Source organism: Chiloscyllium punctatum, chromosome 5 (genome assembly GCF_047496795.1).
Source record: "Chiloscyllium punctatum isolate Juve2018m chromosome 5, sChiPun1.3, whole genome shotgun sequence".
Classification (NCBI taxonomy): domain Eukaryota; kingdom Metazoa; phylum Chordata; class Chondrichthyes; order Orectolobiformes; family Hemiscylliidae; genus Chiloscyllium; species Chiloscyllium punctatum.
The window spans coordinates 96,345,805-96,362,915 of NC_092743.1; the positions used below are offsets into that span (position 1 = coordinate 96,345,805).

The 17,111-nt window shown below is 39.9% G+C and overlaps 1 protein-coding gene across 2 annotated transcripts in view; it reads right to left on the bottom strand.

The window, feature by feature from the left end:
• The window catches only part of slc35b3 (solute carrier family 35 member B3), a 46,897-nt gene that overhangs the window by 26,680 nt on the left and 3,106 nt on the right, over positions 1–17,111 (bottom strand). The window contains exons 4-5 of one of the 2 annotated variants that reach the window (XM_072570818.1): positions 6,746–6,900; positions 1,732–1,839 (exon numbers count right to left, since the gene is read on the bottom strand). In XM_072570818.1, the coding sequence (XP_072426919.1) occupies positions 1,732–1,839; positions 6,746–6,900 (263 nt within the window). The remainder of the gene's footprint in view (positions 1–1,731; positions 1,840–6,745; positions 6,901–17,111) is intronic. The other variant, XM_072570819.1, reaches the window with a different exon arrangement.

Below are 17,111 nucleotides of genomic sequence, written 5' to 3' on the forward strand. Positions count from 1 at the left end.
GGAGGTGATGGAGTAACTGCTAAGAGATAGTTAGTGTGATTCTAAGTAAGTTTCTTTTTAAAACCTAGTAATGATTCAAACAGTGAGGCTGTAGTAAGCAGAATTATGTGGGTGATGGGAGGTGCTCAAGAGATTGTAGTAAATGAGTGGTTGTGAGAGATTGTGGCACTGGTCATGAATATGGACAGGAGAATTCATATATAATGAGCAGTCTGCGGAGAACAAAACAAATTTGAAGAATGTGCAAACAAAAGTTGAGGTGGAGGTTTAAATCACCATGGTTGAGGAGTTACGCAATACAGAGATAAAATAGAAGAGAAAGGAGCATATCTTGGCAAGAATTTTGAGCGGTCACAGGGATGGGATTGGGGTTAAGATAAGATGCTTATAAAATTAAGAAGATTTGGGAGAATGCAAATGATTTAGTAATAAAGATTACCATTCCCTGGGCAAGACAGCTGGAAAGTATAGCAGAGACAGAAACAAGGAGCAGGGTATGGCACCCATGAGCCAAATACCTGCACAGGGTAAAGCCATGATCTGAATGGTATTGCTGAAATTAAAGTAAAGGCAAAGACTATGCATAAGTCAATGGACATTCTGGAAGGAAACGGTAAGAAAGGTAGCTTTTGCAAAAACATTGGCAGAATTCAAATGGACAGCAGTAAATAGCATGAGCAAGATGTCATAAAAGTTGACAAGGTTAAAAACCAATGGATCCTCTGGGCGAATTCCCAGACAGATGTTAGAATAGGAGAGGGTGGCTGTTCATTAAAAGGCAACAACAGATACTTCATCAGGAAGCATGGAGACCAATGCTTAGAAAGGCCCCTGAACACAACTTGACTGTAGCTCCTCACCCCATCAGTTCATTCTAGCTTTGACTGCTTTAACTGACTGTCTAAAAAGGCTAGTTTTACTTCATAATGTTGTAGACCACTATACTCAGATGGCAGAATTTTGCTTCTCAAGGCAAAACTGTCCAGAGCAAATCAGATTTCCTCACAATTATACAGCTGCCAAGGTATTTTACTCCTCCAAAGAAACTGCTGGTCAGTGAAAATGCACACAGTCCTGCTTTATTTTGTAGCAAATATACGTTAGAAAAGTAAATTTGGTCTCTGAAGTAACTGTCAGCCACTTTATCAACCCTCAGGCAGTTGACCTCATGTGTATTCACCACTCGAAACTTAATACTGAGTATATCAAAACAGTTTATACAAATAATGCTCAAATTTTAAGAAACTTTACAGCTAATATTGAATAGGTTTGCTTTCCTGTTTTTAAAAAAGTGCACCTGCGCACTTTTAAAAGTCAAACCTTTTGGAAGTTAACTACTCAAACATGTAGTTGTACTCTGACTTTGTTCATGTGATACATTTTTGAGCATTTCCTCCCTTTAAGTGACCCACTAAAAGTAGAAATGTGATTGTAACTCTAACCCTGATTCTGTATTTTAAAACTGGATGCTCAAAAACGTCACTAATCAATGGACATAAGAATTTGACAGTAACAAAGGAACTCAAGGTATTCTGCATTTATTACTAAAGTAAGCAGATGTCAGTTTACTTGCAAACACCACAAATTAGGTTCAAGTACCGAAATACACAGCTTCCGACCTGTTAGGTAATCAAACCCTATTATACATTTACCTGAAAGAAAGAAAACAAACATAAACAGCACAAAAAGGTTTGGCAAAGGTTTTGAATCAACTGAAATCACATGCCTCACCTGTCAGATTGAAATTAGGTGCCACTTTGCTATCAGCCAACGTGAACCAAATCAGACCAAGACTCATACAAAGTGCAGCTGACACATCTATAATATTATAACGTTTCCCTGTTAGGAGGAAGCAGATTAACAAATGAGGAGCGTGAATGTATCTTGACAATTTCACTTTTGAAAGGCTTTCTAACCAGCAAGATCTGGGAATGGCAAGCTAAAACAAGCCAAATATTTTTGAAAGACATTCAGGCTTTGTTCCACAAATTATTCTACAAACACGTAATGCAACAATTTTCACTTATGGGTCACTGTATCTACTTTTCCTACCCAACCTTTAAGGTCTAGGAATAAAATTGACGTCAAGCTAAAACAGAATATGCATCAGTACAAAATGATCCCTGGAAGAATTAATAAATCCTTTCTGGCCAACATTTAATTTGAAAAGCTAACAGCATCAATTAAGTTAATGCATCTCATTATTGTTTGCAGGACCTTTTTGTACATACTACACAGTGACTATACTTCCTCATACTTCATTGATTGTAAATTGTATTAAATAATTTGATAAAAAAAATAAAGTTAACTTATTGTTTTTATCCTAAATTGAACAAGCAACTTTAGATCTGTGTGAACACTAGCAGAATGTTGACACGATAAATGGCCAATTACAAAGGTTATCTACTTAAGTTCTTTTGGTCAGCCTCTCTAACCTCCCACCTTGCATAAACTTAATTCATCTACAACTCTAAAGCCTGTATTCTATTCTGCAGCAAGTTCTACTTAACAATAAATCCTTAGAGTCATTGAGTCATAGAGATGTACAGCATGAAAACAGACCTTCCGGTACAACTCATTCATGCCAACCAGATATCCCAACCCAATCTAGTCCCACCTGCCAGCACCCAGCCCATATCCCTCCAAACCTTTCCTATTCATATACCCATCTAAATGCCTCTTAAATGTCACAATTTTACCAGCCTCCACCACTTTCTCTGGCAGCTCATTCCACACGTACTACCCTGTGAGTGAAAATGTTGCCTTGTAGGTCTCTTATATCTTTCCCCTCTCACTAAACCTATGCCCTCTAGTTCTGGACTCCCCGACCCCAGGGAAAAGACTTTGCCTATTTACCTAATCCATGCCCCTCAATTTTGTGAACCTCTATAAGGTCACCCCTCAGGCTCCGATGTTCCAGTGAAAACAGCCCCAGCCTGTTCAGCCTCTCCTTATAGCTCAAATCCTCCAATCCTGGCAACATCCTTGTAAATCTTTTCTGAACCCTTTCAAATTTCACAACATCTTTCCGACAGGAAGGAGACCAGAATTGCATGCAAAATGCCAACAGTGGCCTAACCAATGTCCTGTACAGCCATAATATGACCTCCCAATTCCTGTACTCAGTGATAAATGAAAGCATACTAAATGGCTTTTTCATTATCCTATCTGCCTGCAACTTCACTTTCAAGGAGCTGTAAACCTGCACTCTAAGGTCTTTGTTCAGCAACACTCCCTAGGACCTTACCATTAAAGGTGTATACATCCTGCTAAGATTTGCTTTCCCAAAATGCAGCACTTTGCATTTATCGGAATTAAACTCCATCTGCCACTTCCCTGCCCATTGGCCCATCTGGTCAAGATCCTGTTGTAATCGGAGGTAACCCTCTTCACTGTCCACTACACCTCCAATTTTGGGTGTCATCTGCAAACTTACTAACTGTACCTCTTATGCTCACATCCAAGTCATTTATGCAAATGATAAAAAGTAGAGGACCCAGCACCAATCCTTGTGGCACTCCACTGGTCACAGGCCACCAGTCTGGAAAGCAACCCTTCACTGCCACCCTGTCTACTATCTTTGAGCCAGTTCTGTATCCAAATGGCTAGTTCTACCGATATTCCGTGAGATCTAACCTTGCTAATCAGGTCTCCCATGGGGAACCCTGTCGAATGCCTTACTGAAGTCCATATAGATCACATCTACTGCTCTGCCCTCATCAATCCTCTTTGTTACATCCTCAAAAAGCTCAGTCAAGTTTGAGAGACATGATTCCCTACACAAAGCCATGTTGATTATCCCTAATCAGTCCATGCCTTTCCAAATACATATATATCCTGTCCCTCAGGATTCCCTCCAACAAGTTGCCCACCACCAAGGTCAGGCTCACCGGTCTATAGTTCCCTGGCTTATCCTTACCACCCTTCTTAAACAGTGGCACCACGTTAGCCAATCTCCAGTCTTCTGGCACCTCACCTGTGACTATCGATGATACAAATATCTCAGCAAGAGGCCCAGCAATCACTTCTCTAGCTTCCCACAGAGTTCTAGGGTTCACCTGATCAGATCCTGGGGATTTGTCAATTTTTATGCGTTTCAAGATGTTCTGCACTTCCTCCTCTGCAATATGGACATTTTGCAAGATGTCACCATCTATTTCCCTACAGTCTGTATCTTCCACATCCTTTTCCACGGTAAATACTGACGCAAAATACCATTTAGTATCTCCCCCATTTTCTGTGGCTCCACACAAGGCTACCTTGCTGATCTTTGTTGGGCCCTATTCTCTCCCTAGTTACTCTTTTGTCCTTAAATGTATTTGTAAAAACTCTTTGGATTCTCCTTAATTCATGTGCCAAAGCTATCTCATGTCCCCTTTTTGCCGTTCTGATTTCCCTCTTAAGTATACTCCTGCCTCCTTTATACTCTAAGGATTCACTCGATCTCTCCTGTCTATACCTGACATATGCTTCCTTCTTTTTCTTAACCAAACTCTCAATTTCTTTAGTCATCCAGCATTCCCTATACCTACCAATCTTTCCTTTCACCCTAACTGGAATATACTTTCTCTGGATTCTCGTTATCTCATTTCTGAAGTCTCCCCATTTTCCAGCTGTCCCTTTACCTGCAAACATCTGCCCCCAATCAGCTTTCAAACGTTCCTGCCTAATACCGTCAAAATTTGCCTTTCTCCAATTTAGAACTTCAACTTTTAGATCTGGTCTATCCTTTTCCATCGTTATTTTAAATCTAATAGAATTGTGGTCGCGGGCCCCAAAGTGCTCCCCCACTGACAACTCAGACACCTGTCCTGCCTTACTTCAAGAGTAAGTCAAGTTTTGCACCTTCTCTAGTAGATACATCACATACTGAATCAGAAACTTGTCTTGTGCACACTTAAGTATACCGGCTTCTCATGTGGCCAACAACGTTTTTACAGTAATTAATCTTTTTTTAAAAAAATAGTTCTTTTGTTATGCAATCCTTAACTCAGCAACCTACTTCTGCCCCATAACCATGCCCAATTCTGAACTTTAACCCTCTGCTTCCTTACTTTTCTCCATCTTCAAATCTTGCATTAAAAATCTTTAGCCTAAAGCTTGGTTTAAACAAATGTAAAAGCTCTGCTCTGTGAACAGGCTCAGTATCCATTTTTGTCGTGTTTCTGGTCAATATTTTAACACATGAATACGTACTTTATAAATGTGATATTTCTTTAATTATGTGAGTTTGTGGGATATCACTTGATTAAATACAGGATAATAAAACAAGCTAACACCACTTATGAAGAGAGGTTGTTTTCCATACAGAAGAGATTGAAAGGAGACATGATTAAGATGTATAAAGTTATGAGGAAATAGATGGGGAAGGCAGGAAGAAAACCTTCCCCTGATGGAGGGATCAATAACTTGGGGTAATGATTTAAAGGTAAGACTCAGAAGATTAATGGAGGAAATTTGAGTATAAGATTTTTCACCAAGAGAGTGGTGGGAATCTAGAACTGCCAGTAAGAGTGGAGGCAGAAACTCTCATAATACTTAAGTATTTAGATGATTACTTGCAATGCCAAGTTATATAAAGCTATGGGCCAAAGTGCTGGAAAATGAGAGTTGATTAGTTAGGTTGGCTCTTTTTGACTGTCATGGATGCAATGGGCCTTTTTCTTTGATGTAGATCACTATGACTCTACTAATTCCTAAAGTCTCAGAATGCAACAAAACATTCCTTCACTGAAGGGAAGGCAGTTTTTGGATGCACTTATTGCAGAAACTTGTAGGGTCAAACAGCTTCGTAAAAATTAAACAAGTTTCGTGAAAATCAATGGTTACATTTTGCAATTGATTGGAGAGTACAAAAACAGAATAGATACACCATTGGTCTTGGGTGACTTGAGATTTTCTATATCTAATGAATTTATACACAATCCCTGAAATTACCTGGGATAAAAGTAACAGTATCTACAAAGCTGGACCAATTGAACTTGCAAGTTAAGGTGTTTGTTCCCTCACACAGCAAGATGGCTTGAAAATAAAGTCTATAATCAATATAATTCAACTTATGCAATCTCTTTAGCAGACAGACTTGGAGAAAAATAACTGGAATTTCAATTTTTAAAAAATGCTTGTCAACTTGAAATGAGAAACTGGAAATAGGAGGGAATATGGTTATGTACTTGTTTTCTATGAACAAGTTAGTTAGCATAAAACAACAATTATTTGGATTAAGCAGACATGCACCTACACTGATGATCAGTGTATTTGAAGGTCAGTGTATAAATGCTCAGTTTTTAATGTTCCTCCACACAGAAAATCAACCTGCTTTATTGAAGTGCAATTTTAAGTACTCATGTTTACAAGAACAATTTGAGTCAAAAAGCTTTTTTAATGCATCTTATGTGATGTAGATGGTCATTTACATTTAAATGATATATTAATCCCCATTAAACGTTTAATGCAATAACCAAACATTCAAGAGGCAGCCTCTTAACTGCCACCACATTTGTTGCTGAATAATGGAAATTTGTGGATAAATCATGTTTTTTTAAAAATCTAGATTTAGATTATGTATAACAACGCTAGTCTCAGACATATAAGACAAGACATGTATAATTGTTATCTTAAAATAATCATTCACCAATGACCTGGAATACAAATCTCATGTAGCTTTATTTGGTAAAACTTCTGTCAGGTAACATTAAAATGTTGCAGTTTCTAAAATGCAGGGTTTTAAAACTCTAATATGTACCTTGAATGAAGACTCCTCCTACCATAACAGGAATCAGCTTGCAGCATTTGAAGATTACTTGAGTTGGATAATTCAGATAACCAAGTGAGGTGTTTGACAAGCCCATAGTGGCCACTGTAAGAAACGCTATAAGCATATATGTTTTCCAGGGGATTCTGCAAAACAAGACAAAAAGTTAAATGAAACAAAGAACTGTGGATGTTTAAGATTTGAAACAAAAACAAAACGGACCTCATTAAACCCTTTATTGGCTGTACCAATAAAATTGTATGAGGGTACTACTCAAAATATAGTCAAATAATGATTTTTTAAAAAAATTGGTATTATGTTCTAAGGACTACATGATTTTGCTGGGTCTTGCAAGGATTTGCATTCATAAAATAAAAATGAGTGAGCACAATTTACACCACTGAAGAAACTTTTGACCCATCAGTTTGAATGCCACTCTGGTAAGATCGTAGATTTAATGCCCAGAGCACAGCACAAGCTCAGAAGGAGCAGGAGCAGTAGGCCACACAGTCACTCAAGCATTCTTCAGTATTTGGCAAGACCACAACTGATATTCAACCTCAATACTTTACTGCCTGATCCCCTTGATTTTAGAATCCAAAGACTTGATTGCAACCTGAATAAACATCCAAAGGTCTCAGTGGTACAGAATTCCAAAGATTCACAACCCAAGCTAATAAACATCCTTTCACCTTTCTCAGAAATGGCCACCAATCCCTTATCCTTGGACAATTCAGTCAGTTCAAGATTCTCCAGCTGGAGGAAACAAACCTCTTGAAAGTTAAGTTTTCAATCCTTCATAGAACCATACTAGTCTCAATGAGATCACCTCTCATTTTTCTAAACACAAGAAAGCAGTGGTGCATTCTACTCTTTCTCCTCAAAGGACATCTCACCCATCCCAAGAAACTTTGATAGTGAACTTTTGATAATAGTCCCCTTCAAGAAAGTGTGATATTAAGAGTTAATTTGCTCTGCTGAGCTGCAAAAAATTGAATGCCCTGAGGGTAGGGTGATGTGTCTTTGTCTTATAGATGAAATGTGTGAGGTTTACATTCTGTCTCCTTGACAATGTAAATCATTCCTGAATGGCATCACCTATTCAAAAATCAATAAAAACATTATAGTTGGAATTCTGACTACTCCCTGTAGTTTAAATATATACAATTCACATCAGATCTGGCCATTAAGGGATTAAGCATTACATTGTTTCTGGAGGTGTCGTGGTCACTGCATTGTATCTTGAGTGGCATGTGACTGTGAGGGAGTGACTGGGGGAGGTTGTTTTGAGTGGCATTACTAATTGTGATGTAAAGATTTTGTATAAAGGAAGGACTAGTTCCTTTGTTCGGGGAGCATCCCTGGACATGCCTCGCAAGCATGGCGAGGAATGTAAAGGGTTTCTCGAAAGCTTATATTGTACTGTGCTTAATAAAATTTGGTTGCTGTTCACAGAAGTTGGTGTGTTGCAATTGCATCAAGTGTGTAAGGACCTCAGGGAAAAAAAACTTAACAGTATATCTTTTTTTCTAGATGGAGGTACAAACCGTACCTAGACTCATACAATACCACGCAACTAAGCTCTGAAAAATTGTAGTCAGGCTAGTGCTATTGGGGTGAGGCAAAGATCAATGCTGAACATTCAATTATTAATTGGGTTTGGATGAAGATTTTTGCACAAAATAAAGATTTATAGGATTGAGTGCTGTGATTTGGCTTTGGATCATAAGCCACTTACTCAGTACTAGCATTCTATATGCCAGGAAAGACAGAATTGGATTTTGTTGTTGCGTTTCTTATGGTCAAACAGCTCGTTGATACTGATAATCAATGTTCACACACATGCATCATAATTTGACCAAAGAACCTTAAATAAATAAGTGTGTAACAGCTTCCCAGCAGTACCTTCAGAAGGGGAAAAAGACTGGCTTATAATATATAAAAAAAAATCCCTGATCACTTTTACATCGAGGGCTAGTCTCAGAGTGTCAATATTTACAAAACTTCAACAAGATAAATTTGTTATTGGGTTTACTTTCAGTTTTTGAAGATAAAGACCAGCAAGTTAAGCTACTAAAAATGGATGCTACAAATTTAAATTTGTTTGCTTTCACCCAGGCAAGGGCTAGAGCATGGGTGCTCATAAACCAAGGCCTTATCCATGCTAATATATTACCTCCAACCCTATAAGCCCTTACTTTGTGCAACATCTTGTGGTTGTGGTCCCTTCATTCAAGTCATTTATATAGATTATAAGTAATAATGGAGATTCCAGCACTGATTATTTTCATTGTTATGCCAAAAACATGTAGCCACAGGAAATTAACAACTACAAAGCAATAAATGGTGCTGGCTTTTGTTAAAATCAACTAAAAATCACTTTAACAATGCTTTGGATGTACAAACAATGTATTAGAAACAGCTTCAGAGAACGTTTAGATTGATTATAAACAAAATCAACAATTAACAGGATTCTGAACAGCAGTTAATATAGAATCTTACAGTACAAAAGAAGTTGTTTGATCTATCGGGTTTTTCAGTTCCCAAAAGATCTACCTAGCCTGTCACATTCTGCAGCCCTATATCTGTAGCCCTCTAGTGTTCATCACTTTCAAATATATATCCAGTTTTCTTTTGAAACCTCATTTGGAATCTACGTCCACCACTCTGTCAGTTATTTCTGACTCCTAACAACTCTGAGTAAAGAAGTTTCTCCTTATTTCACTCTTAGCGGTCTCGCTGACAATCTTGAAATTGTGACCCCTTTACTGTCTTTCTTTACTGTCAAAATTGTTCATCATTTGTACCACCTCAGGTCAGCTGTTTATCTTCTCTGCTTCGAAGAGAATAAGCCCAATTTCTCCGATCTCTCCTTGTATCTAAAATCCTTCATTCTTAGTATTATTCTAGAAAATCACCCTTTCACTATTCTTCAATGAATAAAGTGCCTGGAACTGAACACAATACTGAGGAACCTTGAATATTCAGCCTACGATTACCCAAATTTCAGATTATCTGAACAAGATCGCAAGATCCTGATGCTTCACTAAACTGTTATCTGGCATTCGATTATCCAAACAAAATACTCCCCCCGCCCTGCCCAGTGTCGTTCGGATAATCTAGGTTCCTCTGTACTCCAAATGTGGTTTGAGCAATGATTTGTACAGGTGCAACATCACTTCATTCCTTTTATACTCTATGTCCCTCTTTATAACCCGAGGATTCAATTTTAGCAACTGTTTCATCTTGTATGGCCACCTTCAGAGAATTATGCATGTGAACTCAGAAGTTCCTCTCCTCCTATGCTCCCCTCAAAAGTTGAGCCACTGAGCTGGTTTTGCCTTCCTATGTTTCTTCTACCAAATTGTATCATAATGAACTTGAAACTTTAATTTTGATCCTGTCTCAACAGATGCTACCAGACTGGCACTGTTTTTCCAGCACTTTTTATTTCAGATCTCCAGTGTCTTCATTAATTTGCTTTTAGTAAAAAGAATTAAATGATGAAACCAAATAAATTGCCTTTCCAGCAATATTAGCATTCATAACAATTCAAAAATAAATGAACCAACAAGTCCTCAAATTGTGCTAGTTTTAAGTGTTTATTTTGCTTGATTTTATATTAAGTTCATTTGCATATTGGTAAGCATGCAATCTTCCAAAAACCAGAGTTATTGGACAGTCTCAGAGACAATATCTCAACTGGATACACAACACAAGTACCTCAGTTTCCTGTACACCCTAACTTTTTTGTTGAATTCTTATTAATTCCATGAACTTCATTGAAGATTACACACATACAAACCAAATCTGCTACAATTAATACTTTTCTGGAGAAGGTATAATTCTTTTCTCATTTGAACTGGACTACCCGGCATAGCAACAAGGCTTTTTCATGCCCAATTACAATAATTTCTAGAGCATAACAGGTTTAAAAAAGCTACAAAAATTTAGCATATCGTGACTGCAACATCACACTAGCTGCCTTGTAACATTTTCTAAGTCATAGGAAATTTGGAATGGTCACAAATCGGATCCATTAAGGATGCTGTCAGATATAATTGTGCAGTGCTCCTTGCTCTGATATTTAAGGATTGCATCAGGTCAGTGGTGAGAGATGATATAGGTTCTATGGAGAATAAAGTTGAATCCATTTGGGTGGAAATTAAAAATTCTAATACGAAAACATTATCGACAGGCATAGTCTACAAGCCATCAAATAATAATACCACGTTGGGGTGGGCAATAAGCAAAGAAATAACCAGTACCTGTAAAAATGGTACGGATATCATCATGGGGGTTTTTAGTCTACATGTCGATTGGTTGAACCAGGTCACATAGCCTTGAGTAGTTCATTGAATGTATCCACGATAGCTTTCTTGAACAGTACATAATGTAACTGACGAGGGAGCAAGCTATTCTAGATCTGGTCCTATGTAGATTAGATTATTTACTGTGTGAAAACAGGCACTTCGGCCGAACAAGTCCACACCGACCCGCCGAAGCGCAACCCACCCAGATCTATTCCCCTACATTTACCCCTGCCCCTAACACTACAGGCAATTTAGCATGGCCAATTCACCTAACCTGCACATTTTTGGACTGTGGGAGGAAACCCATGCAGACACGGGGAGAATGTGCAAACTCCACACAGTCAGCTGCCTGAGGTGGGAATTGCACCCACGTTTCTGGTGCTGTGAGGCAACAGTGTTAACCACTGCCATTTTGCCACCCACTGTGTAATGAGACAGGAATAATTAATGATCTCATAGTTAGGGATCCTCTTGGAAGGAGCAATCATAGTATGATTGAATTCAGAGCATAAATGCAAAGTGTGAAGATAAACTCCAATACCAGGATTGGATCCAATAGGATGAGGGAGTTGGTTCAAGTATACTGGATGCAAAGACTTTATGGCAGGACAATTGGTGAACAGTGGAGGACTATCAAAGCAACTTTTCAAAGTTCTCAGCGAAAGTATATACACCAGTGAAAAGGAAAGACTGAAGGAAAAGGGGTAATTTGCCACGGGTAACAATGGAAATAAGAACCAAAAGAACGAGGAGCAGGTGTAGGCTATCTGGCCATTCGAGCCTGCACCGCCATTCAATAAGATCATAGCTGATCTTTTTGTGGCCTCAGCTCCACTTACCAGCCGCTTACCATAACCCTTAATTCCTTTACTGTTCAAAAAAAAATCTTAACTTTAAAAACATTTACTGAGGAAGCCTCAACTACTTCACTGGGCAGTTAATTCCATCAATTCATAAACCTCTGGGTGAAGAAGTTCCTTCACATTTCGGTCCCAAATCTGCTCCCACTAACTTGAGGCTATGTCTTCTTGTAATAGTTTGACTTGCTGGGGAAAACATCCTGTCTACTTTTATCCTAATCTATTCCCTTCATAATTTCATGTTTCTGTAAGACTCCCCAATCATTTTTCTAAATTCTGGTGAATATAATCCCAGTCTACTTAGTCACTCCTCATGAGCCAGTCCCCTCAACTCCAGAATCAACCTAGTGAAACCCCTCTAGTGCCAGTATATCCTTTTTCAAGTAAGGTGATCAAAACTGCATGCAGTACTCCAGGTGTGGCCTCACCGGCACTCTATACAGCTGCAACATAACCTCCCTACTTTTAAACTCAATCCCTTTAGCAATGAAGGACAAAATTCCACTTGCCTTCTTAATTACCCGTTGCACCTCCAGCGTTGCAAAGGTCCTTCTGCACATCAACATGCTGCATTTCTTACCATTTAAATAATAGGTTTTTTTAGTTATTCCTACCAAATGGATGACTTCACATTTATTAACACTGTATTCTATCTGCCAGACCTTTGCCCACTCAAGTAGACTATGTTCCTTTGCAAAGTTTCACAGTGCTCTGCATACTTTGTTCTAACACTCATCTTAGTGTTATCCACAAACTTTGACACATTACATGTGGTCCCCAACTTCAAATCATCTATGAATAATTGTGGTCCCAACACTGATCCTTGAGGCCAGTGACCACCAGTCACTGATCGCCAGTGATGCAGCATATTCTATACTGACCATTCACGGTGCAAATAAAATTTTCTCCCGTGTTCCCTTTGTTCTTGTGCTATTGATTTTAAACTGATTTGGCCTTGGTTCAACACTTGTCAATTGGCAATTCCTATCGACCTACTTTATCCAGACTTCAGATGACTGAACATTTGCAATCAAAGCTTCTCGCAGTCTTTGTCATTAAGGATAACCGCTCCAGCTTCTCCAACCTTTCCACATGAGCCACCAGGTTTTTACCAATACCTTTTTTACATTATCTCCTAAACTTTTACATCCATCTTTTAGCATTGACACCAATATAGAATACAATGCTTCAGCTGAGGCTCAATGTTTAAAAAGGTTCACTATAACATTCTTGCTTTTGTATCCTATGTTGATGTTTACAACACTACGAATTACAAACTTTATTAACTGTTTCTTAACCTGTCCTGTTATCTTCAATGATTTGTGGAAGGATGGCTAGGCCTCTCTGCTCTTACATGTCACTTAGAACTGTGTAATTAACGTTGTCTGTACTTATTCTACCTACCAAAATGTTTCAGCTCACAACCACTTACTGCCATAATTTGAAAAATAATACTCGACTGGTAATGGAAGCAGATTCAATAGAAACTTACAAAGAAAGGACTGTAAGCAGTAGGTAAGGAGCAGGAAAAAAAGAGACTGATTAGGCAGTGTAATATATAGTCAGCACATACATCTGGACAAAATAACCTACTTCTGTGCCACACAGAGTCAAGAAATCTACAACATGTAAATAGGCCCTTTGGCTCAACTTCCCCATGCCACCCAGTTTGCACAATTAAACTAGTCCCACTTGTCTGCATTTGGTCCACAGGACCAGTTCCAATACGGTACAACCCAGATGGCCTCCTTCAAAGACCGCAATATCCCCCCCAGACGTGATTGATGATGCTCTCCACCGCATCTCCTCCACTTCCCACTCCTCCGCCCTTGAGCCCCGCCCCTCCAATTGCCACCAGGACAGAACCACACTGGTCCTTACCTACCACCCCACCAACTTCCATGTACATCGTATCATCCATCGTCATTTCCGCCATCTCCAAACAGACCCCACCACCAAGGATATATTTCCCTCCCCTATCAGCATTCCGAAAAGACCACTCGTGACTCCCTCTTCAGGTCCACACCCCCCACCTATCCAACCTCCACTCCTGGCACTTTCTCCTGCAACCGCAAGAAATGCAAAACTTGCGCCCACACCTCCCCCCTTACTTCCCTCCAAGCCCCAAGGGATCCTTCCATATCCGCCACAAATTCACCTGCACCTTCACACACATCGTTTACTGCATCCACTGCACCTGATGTGGCCTCCTCTATATTGGGGAGACAGGCCGCCTACTTGCAGAACATTTCAGAGAACACCTCTGGGACACCCGGACCAACCAACCCAACCACCCCATGACTCAACACTTCAACTCCCCCTCCCACTCCATCAAGGACATGCAGGTCCTTGGACTCCTCCATCGCCAGACCATTGCAACACGACAGCTGGAGGAAGAGCGCCTCAGCTTCCGCCTAGGAACCCTCCAACCACAAGGGATGAATTCAGATTTCTCTAGTTTCCTCATTTCCCCTCCACCCACCTTGTCTCAGACCCAACCCTTAAACTCAGCACCACCTTCCTAACCTGCAATCTTCTTCCTAACCTCTCCACCCCCACCCCCACTCCAGCCTATCACCCTCACCTTAACCTCCTTCGCATTTCCAATGCCCCTCCCCCAAGTCCCTCCTCCCTACCTTTTATCTTAGCCTGCTGGACACACTTTCCTCATTCCTGAAGGGCTCATGCCCGAAACGTCGATTCTCCTGCTCCTTGGATGCTGCCTGACCTGCTACGCTTTTCCAGCAACACATTTTCAGCTGCATTTGGTCCATATCCCTCCACGTACCTGTCTAAATGTTTCTTAAATGACAAAATTGTACTCACTTCCACCACTACCTCAGGATGCTTGTTCCAGACACTCACCAGACTGAAAATATTACCCCTCTGGACCCTTTTGTATCTCTCTCCTCTCACCTTAAACCAATGCCCTCTAGTTTTAGACTCCCCTATCATGGGGATAAACTGTCTGCTAGTTACCTTATCTATGCCTCATGATTTTATATAATCTCTACAAAAGTCACCCTTCGTGCTCCTACACTGCAGGGGGAACAAAAAGCAGAAAAAAAAAAATCAGTCATCCCAGACTATCTAACTGCTACTTATAACTAAACTTTCCAGTCCAGGTGGCATCCTAGTAAATATTTTCTGCACGCTTTCCAGTTTAATAATATCCTTTCTATTGCAGGGCAACCAGAACTGCATGCAGTACTCCAAATGTGGCCTCACCAATGTCTTATACAGTTGCACAAGATGTCCCATCTCCTAAACTCCATGCTCTGACCAACAAGTGCTAGCATGCTGAAAGCTTTCTTCACTGTCCTCTCTACTGTGACTCCATTTTCACAGAGCTATGAACCTGTACCCCTAGGTCTCTTTGTTCTAGAATAGTCCTATGGGCACTACCATCAACTGTGTAAGTCCTGCCCTGGTTTGCTTTACTAAAATGCAACATTTTTAATTCACTCATAGGATGTGGGTGTCATTAGTTAGACCATAATTTATTGCCTATTCTTACTTGCCCAGAGGGTAGCTAAGAGTCAACCACATTGCTGTGGGTCAGGAGTCACATGTAGACCAGGCCAAGTAAGGATGACAGTTTCCTTCCCTAAAGGACATTAGTGAACTAGATGGGTTTTTTCAACAATTGACAATGGATTCATGGTCATCATTATACTCTTAATTCCAGACTTTAAAAATTGAATTCAAATTCCACATCTGCCATAGTGGGCTTCAAACCCAGGTCCCTGGAACATTACTTGGGTCTCTGGATTAACAGTCCAGTGATAATACCACCACACCATCCCCTCCCCATCTGCCAATCCTCAGCTCACTGGCCCAGTTGATCAAGATCTCGCTGCATTCCCAGATAACCTCTTTCATCTTTCACCATACCACCAATCTTAATTTCATTGCCAAATTTACTACCATAACTCCTAAATTCTCAGACAAATTGTTTATATAAATGATGAAAAATAGCGGACCCAGCAATGATCCCTCTGGCACACTGCTGGTCAGTCCTCTAGTCTGAAAAACAGCCTTCTGTCATCTACCATCACACCAATTTTGTATCCAATTGGCCAGCTCTCCCTGGATCCTGTGAGATTTAACCTTACTCAATAACCCACCATGCTGTCTCTTGTCAAAAGGCTTGCTAAAGTCCATGTAACCAATGTTTTCTGTACTACCTTCATCTAATTTCCTGGTCACCCCTTCAAAAATATTAATCAAATTTGTTAGACTGCCTCCGAATCATAAGATTCGATTCTACAATATAGTTCAATGACATTATCAAACTAATCAGTGTTTCAGCAAGGTAATCCAAAGTAATTCTGCCAGTTCTAAAAGGTAATTGCTGTGCCTCAATCACCACTCCACACTGACCTGCTCAATTCACCTTTCATCTCCATGAAGTAATCCTCCAGACCAAGATCTACCAGCAGACAGACATTCTTGGATTAAGCAATGGGAAGCATGGAAAATTACCTACGTTCCTTGGAACAAACCCTGTTTTATTGAATGGCAGGCTTTGCACTTAAGAAAGGTGGGAGAGAGAAAACAGGAAATTATAGACCAGTTAGTCTGACCTCAGTGGTGGGAAAGATGCTGGAAAGATGGTGGGAAAGAGTCTAGTATAAAGGATGAAATTACGACACATCTGGATAGTAGTAACAGGATAGGTCAGAGTCAGCATAGATTTATGAAGGGAAAATCATGCTTACTAATCTTCTGGAATTTTTTGAGGATGTAACTCTGAGGATGGATGAGGAAGATCCAGTAGATGTAGTGTACCTGGACTTCCAGAAAGCTTTTGATAAAGTCCCACATAGGAGGTTAGTGAGCAGAATTAGGGCGCATGGTATTGGGGGCAAAGTACTAACTTGGATTGAAAGTTGGTTGGCTGATAGGAAACAAAGAGTAGTGATAAACGGCTCCATTTCAGAATGGCAGGCAATGACCAGTGGGGTACCGCAGGGATCAGTACTGGGACCGCAGCTTTTTACAATATATGTTAATGATATAGAAGATGGTATTAGCAATAACGTTAGCAAATTTGCTGATGATACTAAGCTGGGTGGCAGGGTGAAACGTGATGAGGATGTTAGGAGATTACAGGGTGACCTGGACAAGTTAGGTGAGTGGTCAGATGAATGGCAGATGCAGTTTAATGTGGATAAATGTATG